At 44.4% G+C, this 24,105-nt stretch overlaps 1 protein-coding gene across 1 annotated transcript in view; it reads right to left on the reverse strand.

Annotated features, from left to right (window-relative positions):
• Positions 1-23,896, reverse strand: part of kcnt2b (potassium sodium-activated channel subfamily T member 2b) — a 30,467-nt gene extending 6,571 nt beyond the window's left edge. The window contains exons 1-18 of the mRNA XM_088316280.1: positions 23,493-23,896; positions 14,628-14,707; positions 13,658-13,760; positions 13,497-13,559; positions 11,520-11,568; positions 11,154-11,213; positions 10,339-10,413; positions 10,019-10,102; positions 9,462-9,556; positions 8,162-8,342; positions 5,175-5,339; positions 4,035-4,171; positions 3,707-3,770; positions 3,442-3,550; positions 1,483-1,591; positions 1,070-1,126; positions 339-491; positions 24-277 (exon numbers count right to left, since the gene is read on the reverse strand). Coding sequence (XP_088172406.1) covers positions 24-277; positions 339-491; positions 1,070-1,126; positions 1,483-1,591; positions 3,442-3,550; positions 3,707-3,770; positions 4,035-4,171; positions 5,175-5,339; positions 8,162-8,342; positions 9,462-9,556; positions 10,019-10,102; positions 10,339-10,413; positions 11,154-11,213; positions 11,520-11,568; positions 13,497-13,559; positions 13,658-13,760; positions 14,628-14,707; positions 23,493-23,581 — 1,927 coding nt within the window. The 5' untranslated portion in view covers positions 23,582-23,896. The remainder of the gene's footprint in view (positions 1-23; positions 278-338; positions 492-1,069; positions 1,127-1,482; positions 1,592-3,441; positions 3,551-3,706; positions 3,771-4,034; positions 4,172-5,174; positions 5,340-8,161; positions 8,343-9,461; positions 9,557-10,018; positions 10,103-10,338; positions 10,414-11,153; positions 11,214-11,519; positions 11,569-13,496; positions 13,560-13,657; positions 13,761-14,627; positions 14,708-23,492) is intronic.
• Positions 23,897-24,105: the final 209 nt, after the last annotated feature.

Here is a 24,105-nt window from a genome sequence, read left to right on the forward strand (position 1 = left end):
AGTTGAGTAAATGTCCGACTGACCCATGCTGGCGATAATGCTGTGCACTGGCAGGCGGGTGAGTCCGTGGTAAATGCTCTGGTGAACCCCCCTGGCATTGCTCCCTGCGCTGCCCCACGATGGCTCTCTCTGTCCACGGACAAACGCCGAGTTCTCCTCTTTGGAGATGTTGATGTAAAAGCAAATGTCGGAGGCTCCCATGATATGACACGGGCCGGGGTTCAGCAGGATGTTGCTGGTGTCCAGCCGGCGTACTCCGATCAAACACACTCCGTACCTGTTGCCACGGAGACCGTTAAACTCTGAATTCATTGGGTGCGACTTTTGCTGCCACTTACTTTTTGTGAGCGTGAAAGGAGGCAAAGGTGAAACTCTTGCCCTGATATTCCCCGAAGAATTTGCTCTCCTCCAGACGAATGTGGTGCACCTCGTTGGCCGAGCAGCGTCGGTAGGTTCGGTGCCACTGGTCGGCGGAGCACGCGCCGCCTTCCCTGTGAGACGAAGAGGAGGATCGATCGGCCGTGCGGTCCGTGATTGACCTTTTGAAGTGTTTAACACAAAGCTTCCGGCACGACGACCGTAGGCAGAAGGATCCCCCCCCCCCCCCCTCAAAGCTGGATAATTAACATTTTACATCAGAACAGTTTGATCAATACTTCAATCAGTACACGGAAAAGGGCGGGCAGCCTGCCGGAACGACGGCGCCCACGAACATATCGGACGTGTTAAGTGGACGGCCGCATTCTCGGGGCGATATGTCTTTCGATGCGGAGGCCAACGAGGTGATAACAGGAAGCGAGGCTGCGGGGGCAGTGTGCATGTGGGTGGCTTGTGACAATAAAATGCAGGATGAACTAAGTGTGAAAGCGACTTTGCAGTTGGTGAACAGCCTGGCCGTGCGTCGTCGCCTCAAGGCAACAAGTCGGGATTCCAATGTAAGCGGACGCAGACTGGCCACAACATTAGGTACCCCAAGGCCTATAAAATCTGAGGAGAAAATTCTTCCTGAGTCGTACCTTTTTTTTTTTTATTCCAAACACGAGTGATGTGACTGTAAACGCAATCTTACCTATTGAGGGCTTGAAAAGCTCCTCCTCGTTGCTTAAATGCCTCCTGTGGCGCAGTTCTGAAAAAAAAAAAAAAAAAAGTTCATCTAAAATAAATGTTGAATGGTTTCAGCACAAGTACACTTGCGCCATCTCATGAGATTCAGGACAATCATTGTATTATTGGACTTCAGCCTATCCTACCGAGAGCCGCTTCTAATATTTTGGCGTTTCGCAACAGCGACTCTTAAATAGGATGTTGTGCAGTTTTATGCGACGGCAAACGACAGCCACACTAATAAACGTTGACAGCATCGATAAAAAAGTGAGCGTTGTTTTTGACCTCGTGTCCTTGAATGGGATCAGGTGCGCCCAATATATTTTTACAAGAAGGGCTCTGCCTGTTGAAGGAAAGAATCGGGGGGAGAGAACTCACTGTCCTCTGGAGGAGTGGATCAACAGAGTAATGAGTGTCGAAGTACCAGGGCACACGCAGTTCAAAGCCAGCATGGCGTACTTAAACTCTTCCTCACACACCACATGATCTGCGGAGAAACAGGACAGCGGCAACACAGTTGGCGGGGGTCAAGCGAGCACGAGCTGCCAACCTTTGTCAGTGCATTCGTGTGTGTGTGTGTGTGTGTGCGCGAATGACACGTGACACTGCATCCTTTCGCCATGCGCCCTTCTCCATCCAACAAAAAAATGTCCTTCATCGCTCAGGTGCACCGAGGTCATTAAATTGCATTGAAATCCATTAAATGGCCGCTGAGATATCTCCTCTCTGAACTATAAATGTCAAAGTCTGCTTGCTTTGCCGAAAATGTCATGGGATCTTCAAAATAATAAAAAAACAAAAAACAAACTCTCGATCCTCTGGCAGCCCATCCGGTGACTGTTGCGGTATTTCAGTTCGGACCGAGCCAGATTTGCTCTGCTCGGGTTCTTGAAGTTGACTTGACCTTCTCAAACGCAGTGTCGGTAACTTTGATTTGACCTCACCTGAGCGGCGCCACGCCTGCTCCCCATCGGAAGGTGGTCCTAAACCAAAGCGCATTTCAATCAGCACCAGAGTCTCCTGTATGTCCTTGAAGGAGTCATTCGCTGATCCGGTAGCCTTAAATGTCATTTTTCAAACATAACATGGAGCAACTTTTATCACCCAATTGTGTTGAATCATGTAAAAAAAAATTGTCGAATCAATCATGACTTGCCATTATTTATTGTTCCCATCGTCAATCCAAAAGCCAGCAAAATAATCTTAAGTAGCAGGAAGAAATATGTGTCTGGCATTTCCACTGCAATTACCAAAAGTTAAATTGTGTGCTGATCGCATTACAAAAAGACAAACTGTTCCCAATTAGTTATTCTTTTGAGGACGTGCGCTCTGCGGCTCTTGTAAACAAAGACGAAAAATAAATAAAAAAAGTCGATCTTTGTGCATTTTAGTCTTGGACCTTTAACTTATTGGGACCTACTTTTCACGCTGCAAAAGGGAGAAACATTTGCAAGCCGAATGGGGAAACATTTGGTATCAATTATATTTTGAGGGACAAAAATCGAGTTTCTCTGAGGCATTGCATCATTGCTCGTGTTCGTTTTTTTTTTTTTTTTAACCAATCTGCTTTGCATTCACTTATTGGATCGGAAGTTCAGCCAACCTGACAAACACAAAAAGCGGTTTGCCGCTACCGGCGATCGAGTTTGCTTCCTCTCTCTTGGCAAAAACAACACCGATTAACGAGCCAATCAATGCTCCGACCACGCGTGTCCTCACGGTCGTCGCTGCGCAATTCTTAATTTTGTTCTGCTCATTGTTGACTGGCCCGGCATCGTCATTAATCGGTGAGAAAAGCTGTGGCTGGATCAATCTTTGAGCCGACGAGCCTCGACAAATGTTCTCGAATCGCTGGACTTTGGCTTTCCTTCGTTTTTTCTTGGGAATTCGACTGTAAGGAACCGTAATTGGTAACAAAATGGTAGAACTGACAACAAAAAAAGTTGAATGAGTTCCGGATTGCGTTTGTTGGCAACGGAATGAAGAACTTTTACAAAACTGGCACCGAGCGGTCGGTCTTGTTCTCATGCCGCTCACACACACACAAACATATCTCGCGGCTTTGACTGAAGTGGAAGCCTGATCAATTGGAAAGGAAAAAAAAAAAACACGGATGGGGAAAGAACATTTTTGATTTCATCTGGATTGCGGAGATCCAATATTCTTTTGGCACCTCTTCACCTCTGATAACTTCCTGGTCTTTTTGCGCTTCCGTTTTGTCTTTGGTACTTTTTGTCCTTTTCAATTTTCATCTGGTGCTCTTCGTGCCTTCCAGACATTGTTTGTCGAGCGTATTTTAGCCCACATAGATTGTTGCATGAAATGTTTTATACCCACCTGCAAACTTGACATGAAATTTGTTCTCTGGCTTGAGGATCTGCACGTACAGCGGGCAGTTGGGCGCAAAGTCTTTGACGGCCCAGGCCCGCAGGATGGTCTGATGATCCTGGACAAATTGGAGACGGGGCAGCGGTGAGATGGGTGGAGTGAGGACGACACCGGAGAGAAATGGACGACGGCCAATTTTTGTCGATTCAAAGGCTTCTCATTGGGCATTTTGGAAACGCAAAAAGAAGGGTTAGAAAAGCCGAGTGTGACGTACAGCAGCGATACGGTCCACTTCAAACCGGTTACTGAGGATGAAGCAGGCTTTGGCATCATCCATCCTGCCGGCGGTTAGTGAGCGTGAGGAGAGAGTCAAGGGAAGACACGGGAAGTCAGGCTTTTGTGAGTTGACAAAAGTCGATAACAAGCGGCGTATTTTTGATCGATGACAGGGTAGGAGACAAAAAGACAGCCGGAGGTGAAGCACGTGTAATATTAAAAATAAGCAGCTTTCATTCTGCTGTCTGCCGTAATTATTATTTTAGGTGACAGACTGAAGGTTTGTGCAATGGTTTTTTTTTTTTTTCTGTGTTGTAGCAACTCACTTGGCCCTCATCAAGTCCTGATCTTTGAGCGCCGAGCCCTGCAGGTAGATGACTCGCTGGGCCCACAGAGGAACATGAAGCACTCTTCTCACCTGGACATCCATTTCTGCCGGGCACAAGATCACCACGTAGTAATCCTGCACACACACACACACAAACGTCTAAAAAAATCTTTTGAAATTGAGCTTGTCGTTTTAAACGCTGAAATCAAGCAATATTTTGATCTTTCCTCAGAAAAGTTACGGAATAACTGAAATTGAAAAAAAAAAAATTTTTTTCGTGAAATAAAAATGCCTTTTTAAGAATGTAATGTAAATGCAACTACATGTTACTTTTATTTGAGTCGAATTACAGTGAAAATGTCCGAGCATGATGATAATTAAAAATAAAACTAATAGTAAAACTAATGAACATTAAAATTAAGTATTTAAAAAATAAAAAAACCCAATAAAAACCAACAAACCTGCTCTAAAAACTAATTTAATATAAAAGGATAAAAATCAACGCGGAATAAAAAACAATAATTAAAAATCTAAAACTAATATAACCCTGGTCAGAACCACAGAAAATCTGCATCGACGTGAACATTTAAAAAAAAAAAAACGAGGCGTTAAAAGGGTTTGCTAACAGCGCCACTTGGTCAGTCGAACAAGAATTTCCTTGTGGAAAACAATGAGAAATTGTATTTAATTTAATAATCATTTTTATATAAATAATTTAATTTGAATTCATTTTCATGGACCCCCGTTAAATCCAAATTCCTGAAATCTGGCACAGTGAAATGGAAAAAAAATGTCGGCTGGTAATCTGGATTTTGTAACCTACTGTACCTACATTAATCGTCTGTTTAAATCGGGAGAAAGTGAAGAGCGACAAGTGTCCATCCATCCATCCTTCCATTTTTATGAACCGCTTATATCTTCGCAAATATTTTCTATTTTATTCTTGGGGCGAAATCCGTCACCCAATGACAATAATCTTCGATGTCAACAAGTTAACAAGCGCACATGTCGAGCAAACACAAGTTGTCTGCTCCCGCTTGAGCGAGGAAAGAGCAGCTTGATCCCGCCAACTGCTTCATTTCTCCTGCGTGTTGACCTCAGCCGGAGAGTAGTACATTGAAGCCATTCGGCGACGCACCTGCAGTCGAGGGTGAGCGAAAAACTCGTTGAGGAAGTCCATGAGCAGGTCGATCTTGAGGCAGCTGACGCACAGCACCACGTGCTTTTCCGTCTGCGCCCGGTAGCGGCTGTAGTTCCCGCCCGACTTCTGACGCTCCATCCACAGGAAGGCCAGCTGCTCAAACTAATCGGGATGACATCACACACGTCGGGCAGATGGACATTAGATTGAAGCAGGCAAATGAAAAGCAAATGCATCCGATTGATTTGGAAAATTAAAGCACTTCAGTGAGCAAATAAACTGGAGAGTTTACCGAATAAATAAATGAGTGGGATATTTTGCCGCAGAATGCTCCAAAGATGTCGGATTTGCTGCTCTGAAAATGCGATAATTTGCAAACGTGCGGTCAAAAAAACGAAGCTTTTCAGTGACCGTTTTAATGAAAACATGCAAAACAGAAATCGTGCCACAACACATGACACAAATGCGCGGACGCGCTACTCTAAAAAGGCAACTTCCATTTTTGTGATGGAAAATTCAAAATTTTAAAAGTGGGTCTCTGTCATGACGAAACACTCCACAAAATGGTGGGCACGTTACTCTCACAATTCCAACGAGTCATTATCTGAACTAAAAACACTTAACGTGAAATGACTTATTTTAGGATGGATTATTTTCTTGACATGAATGGAAAAAAACAAACAAAAGTCATGTCACGATACACTCTGTAAATATACTGGACATATTCCACAAAAAGTGAGGACATGCTGCTCTAAAAAAAAAAAATCATCAAAATTTGGCACCAAAATGTATATCTTGATTAAAATTAAAAAAAAAAAAACGCACTGGTGCTTGCATTGAAGTTAGTCTTTACATTTACTCTTTTTTTTAATTTTTTAATTTTTTTGGGGAACCGGCCATATCTCCTGCTTTTTGTGGAACCCCCTGCATTTTTTTTTTTTGTCTTTTGACATGAGCCCCTCTCTTATTTTTGTTTTATTCAGTGATTTATTATGCAAATTTTTTTTTCACCAATTCCACATTAACAAAAATTGCCGTTATATATATATTTGTTGTCCCAAACATGACTTTTCCCGTTATTTGAACGCAGTTAGGGCGCTTAATTTGCCATAATGTCAAATTGGTCATAACACACTCTGAAAACACGACCGGTGATGAATTTACAATTTTGCTGTTTTGACAGAAAATTCATTACAAATAAATTAACTGTTAAAACGTCTCTTTTTGCGCTGATGTCAGTATGCTACTAAATATGACGACAGGTTGCTTTAACAACAAATCATCCATCCACAAATTTCTCTCTTAAAGGCAGACTTATCTCTAAAATGGGCTTTTTATGGGCTATTTCAAATTTCAGTCATTTAAAAACAAATGACGATTGGTTTAGAGTTGTGATAAATACCCCAAAGTCTTTTCTGGACCCACAAACTATGTCGCACGGCCTGACAACAGACCCAAGTGACAATTTATTTGGACGCTGCTTAACTGCGGCTACTCGAGCAGATAAACGTCATTGATTTTGTGCTGAGACAACGTCGGCGCCGTGTGAAAAGCTGAGGATCCATCTACGTGAAGCCATGACAACCGACGGCTTCCTGCGACTTTTGCGTCATTTGTTTACAGGGGGGGGGGGAATCCAAATGACTTTGCAGTCCCATCAATATAATGGTCGGTGTTTTCGAGGGCACGACAACGCATGGTGAAATGTTTGAGAAAGAGCGGGAGTGTGCGGCTTTGATTTGTGCAGGAAAATGTCGGGTAGCGCGAGTAAGAAAAAAAAAATGTCCTCCAAGGCTTTTCTGTGTAGGTCATGGCAGGCCACACACACGCGCACACACACACACACGCACACACACACCCACAACTCGGGCTGGCGGGTTAGGACCTAGCAGGGCCGAAGTCTAAATGTCAAAGGGGTATTTATGGAAGAGCAGAGGGAGTCTGAAGAGCGAAAAACATGACATGGCGTCCATGTTGGTGATGCGCACATTGTCAGGACCCGGTACGCTTTTATTTCAATTATCTTGGACGATCAGCTGCTGAAGAGTCACATTCCATGAACAGTGGCTCTCAAATTCTAATTGTTTTTTTGTCAGGTTAAATACATCTGAGTTTGTTTATGATCATTATTCTCAAAACCATCTGAAATAATAATAATCAAATCAATAATGTATTCATGTTTATGTAAAGCCATAATAAAAAAAGAATATTTACCAAACAAATCAAACTAAAATGTTCTCACTTTTATCTCACTGCTTCGGCAGTAACGCCCGCCCCTGAAATATGTTTTAATGCCAACTAGGAATTTGGGAAATAGCTCAGTTTGAACTCAATGGAGCGCACAACATTGCGTATGGGCTCCAGTTACATTTCGTTAACCTCGGAGCATAAATGAAATTATGCGACTGACCTAAAAGCAACGGTGTGAAAATGGTATCGTAAAAGTATAGAAAAATGAATCATGTCTTATTTGAAGCGCGGCCGCGTTTCTCTTTTTCAAAGCCGTCTGCACACGCACGCACGCACAGAGACACGTGCACACCGAGGATCGTCCTCGTATTCACAAACGTTTGCCTGTCGGGAGATGCATCATGATTGGGAGCTGCTTGGATAGGGATGGAACTCACACATTTGTCAAGGTGTTGCACGGAAAAGTGCGCGTGTTTGTTTGTGTGTGTTTCACAGCTAAGTGCGTCCGTGGGAATTGGGCAAGTGAGTTCTCGGAATAAAAATAACGTCGCAAATCAACGTAGGATGGCAGAGATGAGTCACCGCCGTGTTTCCGTGTGCGCTCGTCTCAATGTAACCTTCGTTGAAATGAGTTTACTAGGCTAAGTGGGCCGTTCCATTGAAGGCGTCATTTCAAAATGACCATTACGCAATTTATAGTCCACAGTCTGGCGTAACTCACAATGTTCAATAAACATGTCATTGTGGTCCATTTTTTATTTATTTTTTTTTTTGTCACGTTCTCTCTCTCTCACCTGTATGGGAAGCACAATGAGCGCCACAAAAATCATGATGACCACCAACAGCTGCGAAGGCCAGATCTGCGGGGTGACGTCCCCGAAGCCCACCGTGGAGAAGGTGACGACGCAGAAGTAGAGCGAATCGAACAAGGTCAGGTTGTTGCCGGCTCGCTCCAGGTGCTGGATGCCGCAGATGCTGTTTTGGTGAGCAGATGAAGAACAACATCAGAGGAAGGAGGCTTGCCGGGGTGACGCGCTCGCTGGCCACTACTGTGAGTGCACCTGCATTGAAACGCCACCGTCCTGTCGTTTTTTTTTTTTTTTGGAGCACATTTGCAAACAAAAAAGTAGCATTAAAAATACTGACAATGCAATCAATCAGACATAGAAAAAAAATTACAATTTTTGGGGATTTAGATGCATCGACACGACTTGGCATTTTATTCCATTTTCCTGCAGCACAACAGCTAAATGCCGCTTCACCATGTTTGCTTTGTTTCCAACTCTCCACTAATTGAAAAATAGTCATCAACTAATTCTATTTCTACTACGCACAAATGTCTGGGAGTATTCTGCGTAATTTCATCAGTGAACAATTCTTCAACTCCCATTTGAAGTTTATTGTGAACACCAAAGAATGAGAATTACTGGCTGAGTATAAAAAAATAAATAAATAAAACACATTAGAATTTTTTTTTGCATTTTTGGTAGGCATGGAACGGATTATTTTAATGGGGAAAGATCTGAGCGCTTTGACTTAAGAGCAAGGTCCCGGAAGGAATGAAAGTCGTATCTCCTATGTTGTATCCCAATATGCATTACAAACAGTGATAAACGCGTGATAAAGAAATGTCTCACATTGGATGTCTTTGGCTGTTTGCATTTTGCAACAGTTTGTTAGCTGGTAGGCGGGTGGATGCCTTCCACAGCACATTTACATTTGACTTTAATTGTGTGAGAGCAGATTGTTGCGGCAGTCTATACGGGATTAAATCAAGGTAAAAGCCGGCCTTGAGATTCGTCATCGGCGCCGTAGTCGATCTTTAAAGATGAGCGCAGCCGTCGTTGCTTTGCAACAATCACCCGTTGTCATGTCACGTCGCTATCTCGCACTCGCAGTCACCAATTATCTCCCGCCTTTGTTTTATTCCCCGCGTTCTCTCTCGCTCCATCTCTGCCTTGCTGCGCGTATCAGCACACCATTGTTTGCTTTTCTTTCCTTTCACCCATCTGTCATTTTCCCCTCTCAGCTGCCAAATCACTTCCTGTCCATTTCATTTTGCCGTTGGCTCTCGAGTCCGAGCCGGGTACCCACCACGTAAACATGAGACACACCAGCGTGCTGATGAGTATCACCACCTGGTTGAACATGGCCGAGTGTGTCCGCTGGATGGCCCTGTGGAGGTCGTTCTGCAGAGGGACGGAAAGCAAAAAAAAAAGATGCCAGATGAGGCGTGCAAAAGGAAACGGGGCCTCGAGGTGCGCTGCTCAGCTCCTAAACAGATCGGACGTGTGCTTGGTGGAGCGTGGGAGAAAGAATGTTTCCTTAAATAGTGTCTTTCTCTGTAATAAATGTCATGCCCTAATTCATCGCCAGGTCATCCACTTATGACAAATAAATGTCTCCTCCGCATTAGAAAAATTACCGGCAGCACAGGACTGAGCACGTCTGAATCACAGTTCTGAGGTTTATGAGATTCTTACCCTGAACCTCAGAACTGTGAGGTAGATATTCCAAACGAGGTCCACTGTGTTTGCTTTTGTGATTTTTGCGATTTAGAGCTGCACTGCTTCTTAAATTTGGACTCTTGTGAAACTAACAAAAGTATGAGAGCAATTCCGGTTATTGATGACTGTAAGTGCTTGACTCACTATCATGTTCTCCAAAGCATGTTTGGCCAGCCAGCAATTGAGGAAAACGGGAATGAAAAGATTTCTGAAGGAGGGCAGAATCACCTGTAGAAAAAAATCAAACAAAGAAAGAAACGGAGAGCACGTCACTTTTGCTTGCGTTCCTCCAACAGAATGCAAAGGCAAATCATCTCTTGCGAGGAGGCAGGCAAGCGGAAGCCGACAGCGTCGGCCACGAGTGCCGTCCGTATACTTTAGGAGCGGGTCATAAATGCGTCTTCCGGAAGGCGAGGTGTTTGAGAGTGCTTTCGGTGCTCACTGGTGCATGTTTTTCCACTCACAGTGATCATGAAGGGGACGGCGCTGATCATCTCCAGAATGAAGGGGACACGTAGTACTTGCTCCCAGACGTTGCCCTGGAAACGCAAAGCACACACAAGAGGTCAGGGAACTCCATTGTCATGGCGACCCCCCCCCGTAGGCGGGACGACCGCGTAACAGGCCCGTTTAGCCGAAAGGGGACACGTCGGAGCTGGAAATGGAAGGATGTGTTATACAAGTCGCATGAGTGCCGTTGAAGGGGGGGCAAACATTCATTTACCCCGAATTATTCGTCTGTGACTCCTGTCTCGGAAGAGTGTAGGTGGACATGCTCACATCTCCTGTGTCCACAGGACTCGGTTGGCTTTAAAGCCTCGGCATGAACGCGCACACGGGGCCCTTCACAGGGCTTATGGTGGCAAGGACATGAAAGGCTTGGGCGCACCTGGGTGGGTCGACGCCCCGCAGCAGCAACACGGGGGCTCACCCGGAAATCCGTCTCATGTGGCAATATTTGGACACTTTGGGGGGGGGGGGCGTCCACCCACCAAGGCGGGTACACACACACGCACTGATTTGTGACATCATATCCAGAGATGTCACATTGTCTTATCATTTTTATTTTTTTTTATTTTTCCTTTTTAAATGTGAATAACATGCCTGTAAGTCAGCAGCCGTTTAAATCAAGTCAACTAAAATGAAAAAAATATTCAAATATTTTATTATCGGCTTTAGAAATCAGGAACCTTCTCACCGGGCATTCCCGAAGACAAAGGCCTAATAAGCACATTTCCACACGATCTCTGCAGATGGCCGTCTTCCCTGAGCAACTCACCTTGTAGCTAAGATACACAAGCAACATGGTTTCTGAAAAGCTGATAAAAGCCACGAGCACCTGCAAAGAGAGCGAGAGAGAGAGGGAAGACCGGCATTAAAGAAAGGGAGCAGACGGTCAGTCTGAGAGAGAGAAATTAGGCATGGCGGAGATGTAAGAGGAGCGTGTGGGTGGCATCAGTGGGCGTGCTGATGATTGAGCTACAGAGAGAAAAAAAAACAACGTGAGCAGCGAGGGGGAATGTGCCATGATTGTGTCCACTTTTATGTCCACTAGAGCGCCTTTACTTGCATCTCATTAGACATATGCTCGTGAAATACGGGAATAACAAATGAGCCATGCAGAATGAAAAATGTACTTTCTGACCTGCAGGGCCCACAGGGGTACAGGTCTATCCACACAGATGATCAGCTTCCTGCAGAGCGCGAGGACATGACAGGACAAGAAACAAAGGTAAAAGCAATAAGGATGCAGCAATTTTGAGAGAATTCTACAAAAAAAAGAATTTGTCAAATGCGGACGAGTGGAAATAGTGCGCTTGCAGCTCTATCATATTTTAGATCTCAATATGCTCATGAATAAAAGCCATTGTAGTGGTTATAAGTGGCAACAATTAGCAATCACGCTTGTTAAAGTGCTAAACTGTATGCAGGCCATTTTTGTCGCTGTCCAAGCTGCTTCTTACTTAATGGAAGTGCCCGTGCGTGTGCGTGTGCGTGTGTGTGCGTGTGTGTGCGGGTGCATTATATTAGGCTCATAATTGGGCTATTTTCCAACAACAGGAGTGTCACTGTGCCCGCACAAACCATGTCAGTGACTCACCCGAGAAAACAAAATTACCAACATTTTTGTGAGCTTCCTACCAATTAGAATACATTCCCTTTTTTTTTTTTTTTTTTTTAAATAGAAACCTATTAAATTTGAAGCAAACAGACTTGCTACAGACAAAAGGTGAAAATGACAACTCATTTTAACAACATATTTACATTTTTCTCAACTATCATCTTTTTTTTGGGCAGCTCAATAATAACCGTCCTTCACTTTATTTGGTAGGACATTGTAATAATCGTAATAATTCTTTTGGTGTTATTTTTCTCCGTATTTTTTGGTGACATTTCTACAAATTATTTACAGGACAGAACTTGGTCAGCACTCCTTCAAAAAATATATTTAATCAAGCAAGTTTCTGACAATTTTTTTTTTTGTCCGTTTTATTACATTGTTAGTCATTAGCGACACGTTTTCCCACACTTTTCCAGCTAAAAAAAAACAAAAGAAAATGGTCCATTTCATTTTGTGAAAAGGCTCAACGCTAAAAAAGAGCCAGCGCAAAGAATTTCAAATTTTTTCCTCATATTTTTGGGTGGCTTTATTCACATTGTATGCATTTATTGCTAATTTCTGATGGGAACGCAATCCGATCCGACACAGAATTTTCCAAAAATGTGTTTTCTTTTCTGTTTAATTTCCATCAAATTTGTTCGGGTTCTAGTTCCTAAATTGTGGCATGGACAGATTTGTGTGCTTTGTTTTTGTATGAAATCCTACTTAATTCCGGTCAGAGAGAATTTTTTTTTTGTTTGGGTATAAAAAATTTTCCCATTGTGGGACTAATAAAGGACATCTTTATCTTTATCTTTATCTTTAAAATGCTTCTGAGAAGCGCGGGAGCCTCACTGAAATGAGTGCCTGCTAAAATGAACACGATACTTGTAGCGGCACCATCAACAGCCCATGTTCTCATATTGTAGGCGAAAAGTGATATTCACGCAGTCAGATGGAAATTTACCGCCTTATTGTGAGAAAAAGGAGCCCAGAGACACCCTGGGGCCGATCATGGCTGCTTGCCTGCTTGATTCGCTCCTCCGAGTCGACCGCCTGCAGCAGTAGGCGGCAGATGCCCTTCCCTGAGTTCGCTCTTGTCAGCCTCCTTATTCATTCGGAGCAGGAGCTTAGCCAGCATCACCGACCGCCAATTAGATCAATACGAGGTCCCCCGGGGTGGAGACGTAGCGTGGCCTTCCGGGGGCTCGTGAACCGCCACTTCCTGTTTCGCCCCCCCCCCCCCCTCCTTACACTCCCGCCGCTGTATATTACGTGCTTTATCTCCACTAGATCGCCGTTGATTAGGCTGCAGAGGCACTAGGTACATATTACACTGACAGCTAATCCATACGGCCGGATTGTGATAAATGAATTTGGATGTGGAATGTTCGATATGCGCATGTGAATCGCATCAGTTAAGTGAAGTCGCATTGATCGCCATAGACGGCGTTCCCAACTGTCGAGGGCCCGGGCCGAGGGGGTCATCACTCCTAATTTGAGGACGCGGCGCATGCTTACCAGTCAAACTCGCTCCATTGGCGGGAGGATGAGTTTTGTTTGGTACAGTTCGCGCCACTTATGCTGCGGGGCGGGGACAAAGGAAAATAGTCAGCTCTCGTCTCGTTCTTGTCACATGATCCACTTGAACGCGCTAAGACCACGTGTTGATTGCTTCTCACCAGTCGGGCCTCCACTCTTGCGGGTTGTCCAGTAACACTCTGACGATGTAGAGGAGGCAGCTCAGCACTTTGAGCGCAAAGTTAAACATTCGCACTCGCAAACCTGCAATGGAAAGATAAGAGGGTTTATTTTCATTTGTTTCAGCTCTTTGTGGCGAGGGATCCATATTTCAGGATTATTAGGAATATTTAAAGTATTTTCCAGATTATAAAACGCTACTTTTTTCCTCAATTTTGAACCATGCGGATAATACAACGGTGCAGCTTTCTGTGGATTTTTCTTTCTTTCACCACTAGGGGCGCTCTATAGTTCAGAAAATAATCTAAATATTTTTTTTTCTTGGGTGTGTTCTGTTTTAATGAGCAAAGTTGTTGCCGTGTTAAAAGGCACTGTTTTAACAATCTTTACGTACCTTTAGGTGCATTCACGGTACAAAATCGTTCTGTGCATGCAGTAAACAACATTTCTTTGTCAACATAGAGCTTATAAATCGGTAAAATACGGTGCAGTGTTTCTATTTTAAGAAACAGCTCAGTGTCAACACAAGCAACTCTTAATTTGGATTTTTACACTTTTTCTTGCATTTTACAAGATTTAATATCAGCTTTTTACAGTGCTGTACTTTTGCTTAAAATCGCACTAATTAAAAATAATAATTAATTTCCCCCCTTTCAGAAGTAAATTATTATTTAAAACGGCTCTTGGGATGCATTCTTCTAATAATTGTGTTGAATCCCTCAAATGTATAATTATTGCCAAAATGAGAGTGTACCTAATGATGTGGCCATTAAATTTGAATGCCTCAACTGGTTGTTGTCATTCAAAATACTCGAAAAGATGCAGACTAAAGAGAGTAGCGATGCATGCGACAGGTTACATCAACCTGAGTCAGTCACGGGAAGCCGAAAGGAAAATTGAGGCAGCTGTTAAAAGGCAAGGAACGCGCAGGGGGGGGGGGGGGCAACTCACTGGATCTTTGGTTTTTGATGAAGAACAGCTTGAGGCGCTCCTTGAACGTGTTCTCGTTCACGTAGAACTCCACCTGCACCCTGAAGACACAAAAGTGGAACTCAAAATGTCAAGAGAAGAATTAGCCTGTGAGCGAGAAAATCAAATTGCAGATACAAAGGGGTGATAATTATTTAAGCATATCAAGTAGAAGAACAAGAGCCTCTAATGGCTTTTCGGAGGAAATGGCGCTCCACGAGAGCCCGGTCATCCTCTGTCGCTCTTGTTAGCTGCGCTGATTGAATATAGAGCAACAAATGGCTCTCTCTCTGATATGACTGCTCAACACGGGAGTCCATAATTGCTGCGGGTTTTTTTTCCGCCCCTTTTCTATGCCGGCACCCTTCTAGCAAGAGCGACATGTTTGCAAAAATACCCGCCTGCACTCGTGTGGGTTATTAAGATTATTACAGCACTCATGCCGAGACGTGATGGAAAACAACAAAGGAGGCCCAGCCAGATTGGACTGGAGGTGACCGTATTTCCTGTTTGGCCACTTTCATCCGTCCTTTGGGAGTTGAATGACTCAGGTGGGGGGAGAGAGATGACGCCAGACGCTCGACTTGGCCAGCTCGGGGGTTCCGCTGTGTGTCGGTGAACGTACACACGCGTACTTTTAAGGCGAGGGAGGTGCAAGCTTCCCTCTAGTTGCCATGGCAACGCCAGGACGGATACCTCCCGCTTCCCTGGCAGATGTGAGGAACTTGTGAAAGGCGCCAGACCTGTGGTCCAAACCTGTTCATGCATGCCCCCTCCACCCCCCTTTTTCTTTTCCCTCGAGTGAACGGGAACAGTCCGGAAGCCTGATAAGATTCGGAGGGATTTAGGTGGAAAAAGACCTTTTTTTTTTTTTCCTATTAGTTGATGAGCGCCGCTCAATCGCTTGAGAGTCGCAAGACAACCAGGCCAAACTAGACGACCGATCGACAGACAGGCCGTGGGCTGGCTGTAAATGCGGAGGAGGGTGAATGAGAGGATGACAGTTTGAACCTTCGGCTCTCCCACGGCTTCCACTCATGCCGGCACGCCAATCATGACACTGCACAGTCGCTTTAATCACATGGCGGGGAGAGGGAAAAAAAAAAAGTGCCGCGAGCACAGTCGGTGGCGAGTGTCAACTTCCTCGCTCGAGCCAGGAATAGTCGTCGTACGTACGAGGTCAGCGCTCGCACCCTGATTTATTCTCAGAATAGAACACCAAAGTCACGGCATGGACTTTAAAAAAAAAAAAAAAAATCCTAAATTCAGCGTCAAACTGATTTTATTGATTATACGTTGTTTCTAAGATTATAATTCAAATAAAATTTTTGTAAATATTTTTACTTTCAAATTGAGTATAATACATTTAAAAAATGTAATTAATTAATTAACATTTCCATTAAAAAAATTAAAGGGACTGTTGCTATGAATTCTAGCGCCGGTATACATGCTCTGCCTTTAAGAGGCGGGGCCTGCTGGGGTGCGGAATGACACTTGTGAGTCTGCATGTGAGTTTCAGGGCGTGAACGGTGAGCAGCAGCAGCTTCTGTGTGAGTGTCTGCATTGTTTTAATGTTATCCGAGTGTTCCTAAAATAATTTAAAAGGGAATCGGCGACAGTAGCTTTCCTTTCCCACGTGCGAGGTCGACAAATGAAATGAAATCTATAAAAAAAAAAAAAAAAATGATCTGGCAACAATGTCAATGATATAACAAGCAATTTCCTTTTGCGATCCTACTGAACAAAAAAAACTTCCTTGTTTAACTTTCAAGGTGATAGGCGGTATCCCTCTGACCGTTTCTCAAAATAGAAAAATCAATGAAATGGATCAATAAATTTGGCTGAAAGACGGCATTTTTTGGCAAGCGTGAACGGCGGCGCATGCTTTATTTCCAAGATCGAGCAAGGACAAGCAGGAAGACTAATGATAATTTCACCTCGACAAGGAGACGGCACAAAAGGAAAATACTTGACTGCTAATTCGCTCCCGGTGACGCCGTTTTCGTTTGTTCCAAAGAAATATGTCCCTTCATTCAAAGCGCTCGGCGGAAAAATGCTGACAGCCATAAAGTAGCGGCAAGTTTATTGCGCTGCATTCAGTAGTCCGTCATCTCTAATAAGAAGACATTGTTTAAAAAAAAAAAATAAAAATAGCAAAGGGAAAAGACCTCCAATAATATTATGGAGACTCAAAAATGAGGACGAGCGGCAAGTAAATTGCACTTTGGCACCTGCGTGCGTCAATAATTGCTCAAGAGATGCGCTCTTGTTCTCCAAGGCTGCTACGACAAAATGATTGACATAACATCTTGTCCCTGACCCACATTCAGCAGCATGTGGGGATGACAAAAAGAAAAAAAAAGTAGTCCTCAATACAATGAAATGTGACATCCTCGATTGGAGCGCCTGTGAAGCGGGAGCAAAATGTTACTAATTGCACACGTCGCTAACAGGAGCGTTTTGATTTGAACACGTCCATGAAACACGCGGAGGCCTTTCCAAATCGCTTCATCATGCCTGAAATCTCAAAATGCTCCACGGGTGATCTTGATACTTTCATTCAGTTATGAAAAAAAAAATCTAATAAAAATCTGCCCGATTCAGATGTTGCACTGATAAATGCATTTCTTATATTGTTACTCCTTTCGAGCAACTTTTTTCTTTTAGTTGTAACAAACCTTTAATGTTGTCTGTGATTAAAACAAGACATCGAAATTGCTGTCCGAACTAAAAAAAAAAGTTATTCTCTTATTTCAACTGCACGTCGTCTTTAAAATGTTCTTTTATTGCCATAAATTTTACTGTTAACTTTTTATAGACTTCATCTGAGAGGACGTTTTAGACGTGCGTGCTTTCAAGTGTTTGGAAAGCTTGAAAAGAAAAGTACCACGGACAGCGCCCCAATTTTCCTAATGCCTGAAATGAATAAAAAGCGACACAATTTGTCAGACAACACATCCAGCATGTTGCGCGTCTCTTTGTAACTCCCTCAATCATCTAAATGCATCAAGAGGAAATAATCGCTCGATCGTCTGGGTAATAAATAAAACCCAAAGGACGACGCTTGTTTGGAATGCGCAGGTTCATTCGCACCGCCACCGTTGTGCTAACAAAGTGCAAGCTGATAACAAATCCAGACTGATCGAAAACTCCAAATTGGCCGTTGGGGTGAATGGAAATCGCTTGTTGGTTTCTGTGGATCCTCTCCGTGGTTTTTGCAAGAAAAAAAAATACAGCAGTGTCAGGTGAATTTCTACTTTGAGGGATTATAATTACTTGAATAATTAATCCAAGAAAAAGAAAAGGTTTGGCGTTTAAATATGGGAGGGCAATTAGTGTCAAACTATCTCCGCTTTTTTATTTTTTATTTGATTGGAACAAAAATAGTCCTTTTAATGTTACGTCTGGCACGGTGGAGGACACAATTGCAGGGTAGCAAGGCAGGAGTGCTCTCCAAAAAAAAAAAAAGGAAAACAATTCACTTTGAAATGAACGAACAAATTAAAAGTTGCGGCGTCCTTAATCTTTGAGGTGTGCGAGCGCATCCAAGCCGCGGCTTTTCCATGTCTGACAAGTTTCAAACGTCATCCGTGGCGGTGCACGGGCCTTTTGCTCCCTGACGTCATCAGCCTTGCCTCATCGCGCTTCGCTTTTGCCACTCACCGCTCGCAGCGCAAACGTCGCTTGCGAGCCACACTTTGTCTCGGACGAGGAGAATAATCGGCCAAAGCATGAAAGAATATATCGCTCACGTTGGATAACTCGCTTTCAATCCGAGCGCCGATCGAGCTCACGTTTCATTTGCAGATGAAGGCAGACAAATCAACTCTTGTGTTTTATCTTCAAGCGGTGCAGAAAGGCATGAAACATGAAACGTATGAAACGCTAACACGGTTTGGGAATAAGGCCGCGGTGATCGGTGGACGCGCGCGTTAGCGATCCGACGCGCGCGCCAGGGGAGGCCCACCGGCAACATCCGACACCAGAAATCGCTCGGACGTTACAACGGTCGACCGTGACGCCGGTTTCATTTTGTGCTTTGCGAAGTTAAGGAGGGCTGAGTTTGTAGAAGACAAAGAATACTCTCAACTCTGTGCACTCGAATTCGCCGACACCCACGTCACTTACCAGTCATGTGCGAAAAGTCACGCGGGGAATAATACCTGTCCCTCTCGTCTACATTTTATCATTCCAAAAAAAAAATAAAAATTTATGCGATTGCTCTATTAATTAATGAGATAATTGTCGTAATAAAATCAAACAATTCAACATCTGCAGCCTTCCTACAGCAGATCCACAATCGTTTCCCCGAATCCCTGTTCAGTACGCAGCCATGTTCTTTAAAAGGACTCTCATTAAGACTTCGGACTTAACTCCCGCGAGAACACATTGACCGCTTTCCACCTTTGCCGATATCAATTAGGCTTTGTTTTTAATGAACCCGACGGGACGCGCATCACGTCGGCATCGTGCTTTCATTAGACGTCTCCGCTTCCCATCGACCATGTGCAGTTCATTCCTGTTACCCGCTCAGGTTGCTTTTTTTTTTTGTTTTGTTTTTTCTCCCCAGCGTTGAAATGCACGAGAACGACACACACCTCTGTCATATCGCCGACTTTACAGAGTGACTCCTCTCATCACACGCTCCGCCGGTATCGTAAATGACAGACGGGATCCTTTGCCGATGCTCGCGCTCGTTCGCTAAATACACAAAAGCCAAGGCGTGAATGTGGCGAGGATATTGACCATAGTGACGGATCGCTGGTGAGGATAGGCCTCGACTCGGGGTTATTAGGACTGTGGCAAAATTTAGGGAGGTGGGGGGTTGCTGGGAAAGAGCAGACGGAGACGAAGCGTGAAGCGATAGAAAGACGACAGTCAGCCGCTACGTTGTTGCGAGCATGTTGGTAATTCCAGAGAGCTCCCGCTGTTGTGCAGCAATGCATCTGTAATGTTTTATTTTGTGCGGCTCTTTGTGTTTATGGCTGTGCAAAAAAATACAAATAAAATCAAAATTCTTACGAGAGTAGGTTGAGACAAGACAAGAAAAATGAGCTCTTTGAGAATTCTAGAAATGCCTCCCAAGTCAGGGGTGAGAAACCTATGGCTGTCGGGGCCCTATATGGCCTGCTGGAGCGTTTGATCCGGGCCTGCAATGCCATTTTCAAAATAAATAATGCCTGGGATCAAACTTTATAAAAAAATCCAGTGCCTCGGTCGCTTTTTTTTTGGGGGGGGGGGATCTGTATTGCACAAACTTTTATAGCTCAAACAAAAAAAAAAAAAGAGGGAAAGACATTTGTGAAATCATTATAAAAAATATTTCTCTCTGGTCAAGTGAATCTGTCCAATAGAATTACAGAAATAAATAAAGCGTGCTGCAGAACAGGATGCTTGTTTTTAGCATCAAGGTCAAGGGGTGCAAACAAACTCCAATAACAAGTATACGATTTAAAAAAAAAAAAATTTTTTTGTTTTCATCGCCTGACAACTGCCTTTAAGTGTCTAGTCATCTGGCATCCTCTCAAGAGCGGACACCCACAGGTCTCACTGGCAGAGAATATAAATAGTGTCCATTCGATGAGAGAGGCGGCTTTAAAATAAACAAAGAAAAAAAAACATCTATTAGCACGACTGATTGTGCAAATTGGCAGGAACCCCGCAGCAAACTCACATTCAGGCAGCGAGAAGGCTTCTCTCTTTCATGTCAGAACAATGACAGCCCCCCCCCCCCTCCAGTCGCCCCCCCCCCCCAAATACCAACTGGCCAATAAACTGCCTGCATGCCACTGTGTTTGCAGCCCGACTGATCTTCCAAAGTCAATGTTGTAAATCACACAGGCAACAAAAATCTTTAACGATTTCCGGTAAAACTTCACAACGTCAAATAAAATGTTCACAATGGAGTCAAAACAGAAAACATACAAAACGTACAGCAACAGAATTTCCCGAGTTCTTCTTCCTGATCTTTGGGTGGGATTGTGTGGAATTTATGGCAAGAATGAATGTCAAGAAAGCCTTGCGATTGGTTGGCCATGACGTTTACAGGGCCAATCATTTTGTCTGGAAATTTACAGAAAAATCCAATCCGGAGAAGCTTCATGATGCAAAAAGATAATGACCCGAAACAGAAGGCCAAGCCAACAAACGACTTCATCATCGTGAAAAAGTAGAAGGTCTTAGACTGGCCAAGTCAATCACCAGACCTGAACCCAATTGAGGTCGTTCCCGTTATATATTATCCTGAATTCCCCCCAAATGTCGTAATACCTCGAGAAAACTTTCTTCACAAGGTCTCCGACCTCAGTTCAAGTGGTAAAAGTAAACCGTTCATAAAAAATGGATGACTTACACGAGAAAGCCGTGACCATCGTTGGCAAGAGCGGGACTTCCGAATGCAATCAAAAAAGGCGGGGGCGGCACATAAATTATGCAGCGTCTTCGGCGTCATTTGTGGGGAAAATGGAGTCACCTGAGGGCCTTTGGATGCATTTCAGCGGGCGACACGAGTGCTTTTGAACCGAGGATAACCACTTGAATTCAAGACACTTGAATCAGATGCAGAGTGGGGCTCTAAGTCACGAGTGACAATGAGTTCATGCGGCAAGGTTGCGGTCGCACGGCGTGGCGCTTTGAGGCATCAATGTCTTTGTTCTTAACGGCTACGCCACCATTAATGCAGCGTGGCGGCAAAACGCTGTGTGATCCGCCGGTAATTAAGCCCCGTGTCACGATCAATCTCAGCTCAGCCCCGCTTTTTAATCCGGCCACTTTATTGCAGCTAATGAGCCCCTTGCATGGAGATCAGCATCTTCACAGCGCTTTTTTTTGTTTTTTTTGGCCGCCACGTCATGTTTGACCGTGAAAGTATTTGGGTGATCACAAACACGCTCGTGATTCCGGCGAAGCATGACTGAAAAAGTCGACTCGTGTCATTTGCTTTACTAATAGCAGTTATTTTTTACAGAGGGTAAATATTTATTTTTTATTATTTTATATATATATATATATTATATATTATTTTATTATTTGTATTGTCAGTCTACATGAGTTGCTTCGCCGTTTGTGTTCACTTGTTTTTGCTTCAAGCATTATAATTGTATCCACTCTGATCACATTTGCATCAGAACTAAATTATTTTATAATTCCATATTCAATGTCATTAATTAAATTTGTACGTTTTACGACTGACTTGCCGACTCATTTTGTTCCCGTGCTTCCAGAATGCAACGTTCGCTCACGTTATGTTCTGCAGGTGACAAACCTTAAAGTCTTGATGTCGGTCTGCTTATCGGGCGGGTTCGCTTGTTTGTCAATGAATTTCACGTCTCAAATGCCCTGAACTGCAGTGTCATCACACGTTGGGAGAAAATAATCCCGTTGAACTGATAATGCAGCGCTGAACTTTCCTCGCAAATCCATCTGGCAAACATTGGCTGTACACTTTGAAGCGCTTGTCCTTATTCACTTGATCTTGTTGTGTTCGCAGGCTATTGCGGTAACAAGTGTGAGACCAACACACACGCTGACACACACTTCTCCACCAAGCAATCTCAAACGCTCCCCTTTGTTTACATTCCCTGGAGAAATTTGTGGTGGTTGGACTAACCGCCAAGCTCCCGTGCCAAAGGTTTGTGTAATCAGCTGAACTAAGGGCATGCATGCCACACTTCTGCACGCCACGAGACACTCGAGTCATCCCGCCACCAGTTTGCGAACAAATTACCAGACGCTTGAAGACGATTGCTGGGCAGTAAGTGAGCAAAAGAAAAGCGCAGAAAGTGAAAATTGACGAGCGCTGACGTGAAATCGAGCCGATGTCTTAAATAGTTGTACAAAGAAGATAGGTAGGTGGATAGAGCGACGGACGACACTGTAGCTAGATTAGTCGATTGATTGGTACGATTGGTCGATCGATTAGATCGATAGACGACGTTCCAGGATGTCCTTCCGCGAGCATTCGCACAAATAGGGCCTCCTCTCCCTTTCATGTCTCCTTCCTCTAAACTGCGATGGAGTTTGCTTTTCCCAAAACTGCTCATGCGTAACGTAATGTGATAAAGATCCCGTTGACTCTCACTGGCGCGACGTGACATTTGCAGATGGCAGGAGAGACGACGTTTATGCGGGGCTGCGGCTCGAGCCGGTGCTTAAGGTTCAAATGTGCCATTACGTTTTCTCATTTATTTAGGAGTCGTTTGGAAAATATTTGTCTAGCCGCGCCAGGGTCGTTCCATAACAAGTTTGTAGTTGAAAACTGCCTCCCGAGCTCTGGCAAGCGAGCAAGTGATCTTCAGTCTGCGTGTCAAATGCAGGTTGAGGTTTTTCCATGACACGTCCTAATGAAATATCCATATTAAGCACTGCTTATCATATAGCACGTCAAATCTGCCGGCCTGCAAATGGAGTGTAAGCAAAGGTTAATTGCCAGTTACTGGGAGCAGCCACTTGAAATTGCCTGTCCAGGTGGCAGATGGTCCACGATGAATCTCTGCGATTATGACGGGGAAAAGGTACATGCAATAGCTCCGTCGTCACTCTTTTGTGCCAGGTTCCAACCCTACTCGGCTAGAGAGAGGAATTTTCCCGTATAACAGAGATGCACTTTCAAAAAACATAAAGTTAGGAAGTAGTGTTTTGTCGTTTTTTTGGCGTGGTCTTCTCAACCGCTAGTGCATGCGCGCGCACGCTAACAAGTGGACCTGTTGCACCGTCACACACAAGAAACGCAAATTGCACGGAGATGACGCCCCCCCTCCCTTTTTTTTAATTTGCGCAAAAAAAAAAAAAAGTGCGCTGCGCCGTGCGTGCGTAAAAACTAGCATCCCCGTCGGCAGCTCGACTTACCTGTCGTCGGTCTGCCAGTCCCCGAGCAACAGGTCTCGGAACCGGTACCGCGGGGGCAGCGGGAGCACCTCCTTCTCCAGTTCGACCATCCTTCCCCCTCCTTGGAGCTGCACCGAAAGACGCGGCGCGCGCGCGGATCACCGCAAAACCTCCGTACGGAGGAGGTGAACCACCACCAGCCCAAAATCTCCGCTCCTCCTCGTCGTCGTCCTTATAATAGCATCGCCATCGTCGACAAGCTACTTTGTGATCGGCTCGGCCTCCTAATTACAATCGGGCTGGACTTGCCCCCGCGCCGAGGCAACAGGTTGCGCCTGAGGATCCACTTTGGCAGCTGGAGAGCAACTGGTTGCCTGCGTGGCTCCTCCGCAGCATCCTCCCCGCCTGAGCTCCACATGCATGGACGCACTCGCTGCAAGTGTCTGACCAGCCACTGGGGATTAGCGATGCCACCACTTGGGTGTGTGTGTGTGTGTGTGTGTGTGTGTGTGTGTAGTGCACGAGCAGTCAGGCCACAAGATTAGGAACACCTGCGCATTCTAATGAGATCCAATACGAGCGCTGTTAGCAACTATTGCGCCTTTACAGTGATAAGACCGACCAGAGATTTGAA

Source organism: Idiotropiscis lumnitzeri, chromosome 15 (genome assembly GCF_059441095.1).
Source record: "Idiotropiscis lumnitzeri isolate Australia: NSW breed Sydney's pygmy pipehorse chromosome 15, RoL_Ilum_1.0, whole genome shotgun sequence".
NCBI classification, from domain to species: domain Eukaryota; kingdom Metazoa; phylum Chordata; class Actinopteri; order Syngnathiformes; family Syngnathidae; genus Idiotropiscis; species Idiotropiscis lumnitzeri.